This window comes from Phoca vitulina, unplaced genomic scaffold, assembly GCF_004348235.1.
Source record: "Phoca vitulina isolate PV1807 unplaced genomic scaffold, GSC_HSeal_1.0 scaffold4, whole genome shotgun sequence".
NCBI classification, from domain to species: Eukaryota; Metazoa; Chordata; class Mammalia; order Carnivora; family Phocidae; genus Phoca; species Phoca vitulina.
The window spans coordinates 5093396-5099395 of record NW_022589707.1 but is presented as its reverse complement, the minus strand read 5'-3'; the positions used below and the strand labels follow the sequence as shown (position 1 = coordinate 5099395).

General features: G+C 48.4%; 1 protein-coding gene across 1 annotated transcript in view; it reads left to right on the top strand.

Annotated features, from left to right (window-relative positions):
- Positions 1–3009, top strand: part of CASP2 (caspase 2) — a 16211-nt gene extending 13202 nt beyond the window's left edge. Inside the window, exons 10-11 of the mRNA XM_032401420.1 lie at positions 102–211; positions 342–3009. Of these exons, the coding sequence (XP_032257311.1) occupies positions 102–211; positions 342–473 (242 nt within the window). The 3' untranslated portion in view covers positions 474–3009. The remainder of the gene's footprint in view (positions 1–101; positions 212–341) is intronic.
- Positions 3010–6000: the final 2991 nt, after the last annotated feature.

Sequence of the window (6000 nt, the reverse complement as noted above, 5' to 3'; positions counted from 1 at the left end):
ACCTCCGGGCTCTGAAGGGGGAGGGCGCAGGGTGCCGTGGAGTCGAGTCTGGCCGTCCAGCCGTGACCGTCACACCGTGGGGGCCTCCGTCCTTGTTGCAGGCACCGCTGCCATGCGAAACACCAAACGGGGCTCCTGGTACATCGAGGCCCTCGCCCAGGTGTTCTCTGAGAGGGCTTGTGACATGCACGTGGCTGACATGCTCGTGAAGGTCAGTCGCCTCCTTTGGGCTCCGTCTGCTTGGGTTCCGCCCTCCGCCCTGCCCTCGTCTGTCATCATCTCCAGCCTGCCTCTCGCGCCCAGAGGCTCAGCCTGGGGACCGTGGGTTTCTGTCTTTGCAGGTGAACGCGCTCATCAAGGAGCGTGAGGGCTACGCCCCTGGCACGGAGTTCCACCGCTGCAAGGAGATGTCCGAGTACTGCAGTACCCTGTGCCGCCACCTCTACCTGTTCCCGGGCCACCCTCCCACGTGACGCCGTCCCCACGGCCCTGCCGCGTGGAGGCCTGATGGGGCCTCTCCTCTTCCGGCGCACGGGTTCTCTTCCCCCTCAGGGATTGGGAACCTTGGGGCTTGTGGAGCACGCCTGTCCTCTCCGCCTGGGCACGCCGGGCCACGGGCCAGTCCCTCCTGTGGCGGCTCCCTCCCTGCAGAGCTGGCTCTGGCCCGACCGGCTGCGACAGCAGAGCAGCCTGGCTATGATGTTGCGAACACAGCATCTTTATCGGGAGAGGGCATGCGGGTTTCCCGCTGCTTGTGTTCGCTTCCTGGCCCTAGGGCTTTGGTGGACAGCACTTTGGTAATTGCTTTTATTACGTTAGCTAAGACGTTTCAGAGACCATCTCCTGTCTTTTTTTTTCTTTCATATTCCAACCCCATTTATCCCAGACTGAGAGTTTGGAAGGTGTCCTGATTCAACGTAGACGTTTTTCATTTTGCCTCCAAAGGGCCAACAGGACTGGTGGCACACTGCTGCCACGGGTGTGGTCGGGACCACAAGGCTACCCAGTGGAAGGCCGGGGTTCTCCGCTCCACAGTTGGCTCCTTTGGGCTCGAGGAATCCAGCCTCTCAGCAGAGGTTACAGCTTGGATACCTTATACCTGGAACTCGTTGATCTTTACCCAGGGAAGTTCCAGAGTTTTCTTAATCAGTTACTCTCAGTTTGGTGACTGAGATGAACCTCAGCAGAGAGTGTTAGCAGAGGCAGATAAGAGTGGTATGCTTCCTCATACTCTGTAATCTGTCACCTTATCTTTTGCTTCCTCTGAAATGTCCTTTTCTAAAAAAGCATCCTAGTAGTTATCTCCCTACTTCCTGTTTCTCCCCTTTCACCTTCATCTCATCCTGGTTACTGCTGCCACCAAATCTGTCTAAAATACTACTTAATTGGATCATTCGGCTGCTCACGGATGTCATGTAGTGGCTTGTTCCTGCTTTCTGTTTCAGTATGAAATCCCCTTTTGATTTTATATGGCCTGTTTTCCCTTCTCCCGGGTCTCCATCTGAGGCTGTCGCGGTATGTGCTGTATCCCCTAGAAGCCTTCTGTATCTGCCATACATTGTGCTTTTCCTGTTCTTCAGGGACTTCTCTTGTTCTTCCATTCTTGCCCCCGCCAATCTAATCTCTATATGACAGATTTTGGTTTGGGGTTTTTAAATACAAATCTGATCATGTCACTTCCCTGCTAAGATTTCTGTTACACCTGAAGTAATGTGCAAACTCCTAACCTACCTTCCCCTTGAACCTCATAAAGGCTGATTTCCCTCTAAGTGATTGCCCTGGTGCCATCCTCAGTTTCTCAAACATTCTGAGCTCTTTCCTGCCCTGGACCATCGCAGATACTCTCCTGGGGTCTACTGAGCTCCATTCCTCACAACTTTTAGCTTAAGTGCCACCTTGTGGAGGCCTTCCTAGGCCATTCTATCTCTAAATAATCTTCCATGTTTCTTTATTACTACGTCCTGTTTAATTTCTTCATTGCACTTAGCATGATTTATAATCACGTATTTGCTTGCTTCATTTGTTCATTTCTGTTTCCCCTACTAGGGTGTAAGCTCCCTGAGGATAGAAACCTTGTCTCTTTGTCTCTTTGGTTCACCAATATATACCCAGTGCCTGGCACATGGTAGGTCTTCAGTAAATGTTTTTGGGTGAAGGAAGGAAGAAAGCAACCCTAGCTAGAATCCTACTTCTGGACAAAATTTCCCTTAAACAATATACACAGTTTAGTATTTATACTCTAGGTTTTTCTGTGTGTTTAGTTTTATCCACTGATAACTCCTAGCTCATGAAGACAGATGTCGTGTGTCAGACGACGTCTTCTGCGTGTCCCGAGGTCCCTGGCACAGTGCTCAGCCAGTAGTGGTTCAGGTGCTCAGTAATACTTGTTCTGTGAGCCGAGGGGTTGGAGACGTGGTGCTGAGTCCTGCCCTTGGGTCAGTATCATACGGAAGCATTTAGGTGATAGAACGTTTCCATTTCCCACTGCCAGGATTTTATATTGCCTTCAGGTGCCAAATAAATGCTCATATTTATTGCTGATGTGTGCCTGACATCTCTTTTTCCACAGATAATCCTGTGAAGCTCACATATTCTCATTTGCTTGGCCCCTTACAGCATTCCTCACCACCTCCCAAGGTGTACCCAGAGCTGAACACCCTTCCTTTGCTGCCATAATCCTTGTTCCATATAAAGGTGGGGGCCCATCTCAGATGTCGTGGTCACAGGTAACTCCCCAAAATATAGCTGGCATACTGGGATTTCTCAAGTCAGAGGAGATCTAAGAGTCATTAGCAAGCAGTGTTGGTTCTGGATTATGTAAATTAGGGGATGGAGGCTGGAGAAAGAGATTGGGCTGGAATTGGAGGATGGTGAGGATTATAGAATCTACATGGTCCCAAGTTGGATTTAAGGTTTTCTAGAGTGGACATGGACTGTAAGAGAACTCAGAGCAGCATGAAAGAGATCTAAGCAGTGGGCTCTGTAGGTTGGGAAATTCTTGGGGTGCAGTATGTCCAAAGTGTGTGCCTGGAGAGGCGAGTGTGCAAGTGCATGTGGGCCATGGAGGCTTAGCAAGAGATGGGAAATTCTGTAGAACATCTTGGTATAGGAAGCATCGGTGGGACCTGGGGGAAAGTGGTTGGGAGATACGGAGGAGGAGGAAGACAAAAAGAGATTAAGTTGAGCTGAAGCATATCAGCAAGTGGCGGGAGGAGAATTGGCTGAAGAACACAGGCAAGGCGTGAAAAGCCTGCTGACGCTGCTTGGCTGCAGGAGAAAGCAGGGGCTGTCCTCAGGGGAGGGAGAGATGCAAAGTCTCGAAGAGGTTAAGATACTACTGGAGCCGTGGGAGTAAGCAAAGTGCCCATTTCCAGGATAGGCAAGCTTTCTGGAGGTGTGGTATGTTTGGGAATTACAGAGCGAGGCGCTGGTTTCTGACCCGGATTGTGTGTCCTACCCACCCCGCCCTTGAATGAGAGTATCAGGTTGAATTTCATAGCTCTCTTCCCTTCCCCCCTGCTACCGCTGGCAGGGATTCTCTGCTAAAATTATCCCCCTCCCTGAGCTGGGGGCTGCCCTTCTCTGCTGCTCTCCTCCCTCCTGCTTCCTGTAAGAGGGAAGAGGAAACGCCGGCCAAGAGAGCAGAGCTGTGATTCGAGGGGGGGGCAGGGCAGGTGTCTGGTCGGAGGAGGAACGTGGTAATGATGGCCACAGCCGAGGGAGCACTTGCCCCTTCCCAGTCAGCCCTCCCTGTGGGCCCACGAGCTAGTCATTTTCCTGGTGGTTGTTTTTTTTTCAGAAGAGGGAAATGAGGCTCAAAGACTTCAAATACACAAAAAAGTTAGAAATGTAGCTTTAAGGCCATGAACTCTAGAATTAAATACATTCTGAATGCTGGCTCAGCCTTTTGAGATACTGGAGAGCTTGGCTAAGGTACCTGACCTCATGGAACCTCAGTTTCCCTAGCTAAGAAGGAGGAAAATTGTTTCTCCCTTAAAGGGTCCCCGGGAGGATTAAATATGCGTGGTAGACAAATGACACAGTGTTAGCAGGTGTGAGCGGCTTACAGAAGCTTGAGAATCGTTAACTTGGGCACACTGAGCTTCAGTTCGGTATCAGGCATTCATACTCAGTGCTTAACACTGGTAAAGTTTTTTGCATGCATTCTTTTATTACCGTAACCCCCTAAGTTACTGCCTTTCTGTAGAAACCGAGGTCAGGATGTGAAACAAAATGTTAGCTTGAGTATATGCTCCTCCCTGACAGTATTGCTTCTGGGACTTCCTAGCGTGAAATTTTTTTTCTTCCCTCACTTTTTTGGGAAAAAAGGATATTTCCCACTAAACTGGGAGAATGAGCCTGAGACCAAAGGCTATTCCATCTTTGTGTCGGTTAGGTAGAGAATAGGCAGAAGTGTATCATGTTTGAAAAACCAGAAGGGAGAGAGACCTGTCCAGCGCTATCAGGAAGGCCTTCTGTAGGCCTTGGAAGGGACCAAGGATTTGTCAAGATCTGGGGGGCAGGGTCCAATGGGGAGTAGAGGAGAAATGACTACCAGTGAGTACATCTAGAGAGAAAGTGTGGGGTGAAGAGGGTCACAGTTGCCTAGGTGAAACTAGAAAGTAGGTAGTCGTGGAATCGGTGCTAGGCTGGATGTGCAGAGGGAAAGTGACGGCCGGAAGCCCTTAAAAGAGTGTAATGGTGTGTCGTCCAGTGGGCTGGGGGGCCAGATTTGAAGAGGTCTGAAAACAAGGGTGTAACCCAGAAAGTTCATGCTCAAATTGGTGGGATGCCAAGGGGCTGGCTTGTTCACACCCACCTATACTTCAACACACACTATCCCCTGCACATGTGTGCTGTATGGTCGTTTTTGACAACCTTCCTTCAAATAGCAATTCCAGAAGCCTATAGGTTTTACTTTTTAGTATCATGGACCTCAAGAAAATCTATTGAAAACCTCAGAAGAGTACCTACCTTACACAGTATACGTACCTTATAGAATGCGTGCATGCTTACAAATTTGTTTCCAGATTTTGGAGCTTTTCACAGAACTCCCCAGAAACCCATCTTCCAACTAAGACCCTAAGCACGGTACCTATGGGTTGTTGGGTGGGGGGGTGGTCATAGTTTACATTTTATTTTCTTGTTCTCTTGGAGGATGGTAGCCCATGAGATTTTAACTATTTCTGATGTCAAACTCAAAATGATTGCTCACAGATCCTTGCTAGCACCAGCAGCTGTACATTTCCTTGACCCTCCCAATTTTAGAATCTGGTTTTTAGAATTGCAACTGGCATTTCTACTTGGTTTGGTGGAATGAGGATTTTCCCAGTCCCACTGATCTCTGTCTTCAAATCTTGGAATCCGTAACCATGTCCTGATTTTCTAAGGAATAGTAAAGAAATAGTAACTGTGTTCTAGGGATTATTGAGTCCCTATAGAAACTAGCAACCTTCGGGAGAGCCATACTCCACAAACAGGTGACAGTCTTTCTGTTTCCAAAGCCCCCCAAAGAATCTACTTTCACTTTGGCACTGTACTCTCCTTATTAAGAAAGTAGTCCTCTCATCTTACACCTAATCCTTAGATCTCTCATGTTCTGCCTGCAGAGAAGGTGAATGTCACAGCTTTCGGTCCCTCAAACCGTCATATATTTTTAATCGTTGCTGGTGGATTATAGGCCTTCAAGCTATAGGATTTATGTTAGAAAACATGCTTTTATTTTTAAAAAAAAGATTTATCTAAGTAATCTCTGTACCCAATATGGAACCCGAATTTATAACCCCGAGATCAAGAGTCAGATGCTCCATCAGATGAGCCAGCCTGGTGCACCAGACAACCTGCTTTTAATGTCATCCATCTCACCTGCTTTGGACAGTTTCGATGAGCTGAGATCAAGATTTAATTATAGACCAGATGATTGGTCTCCTTATTCTGCCATCCCTGAACTTGGAATATCCTGGGGCAGACCCTACTTGGCGACAGATTCTAAACTACACA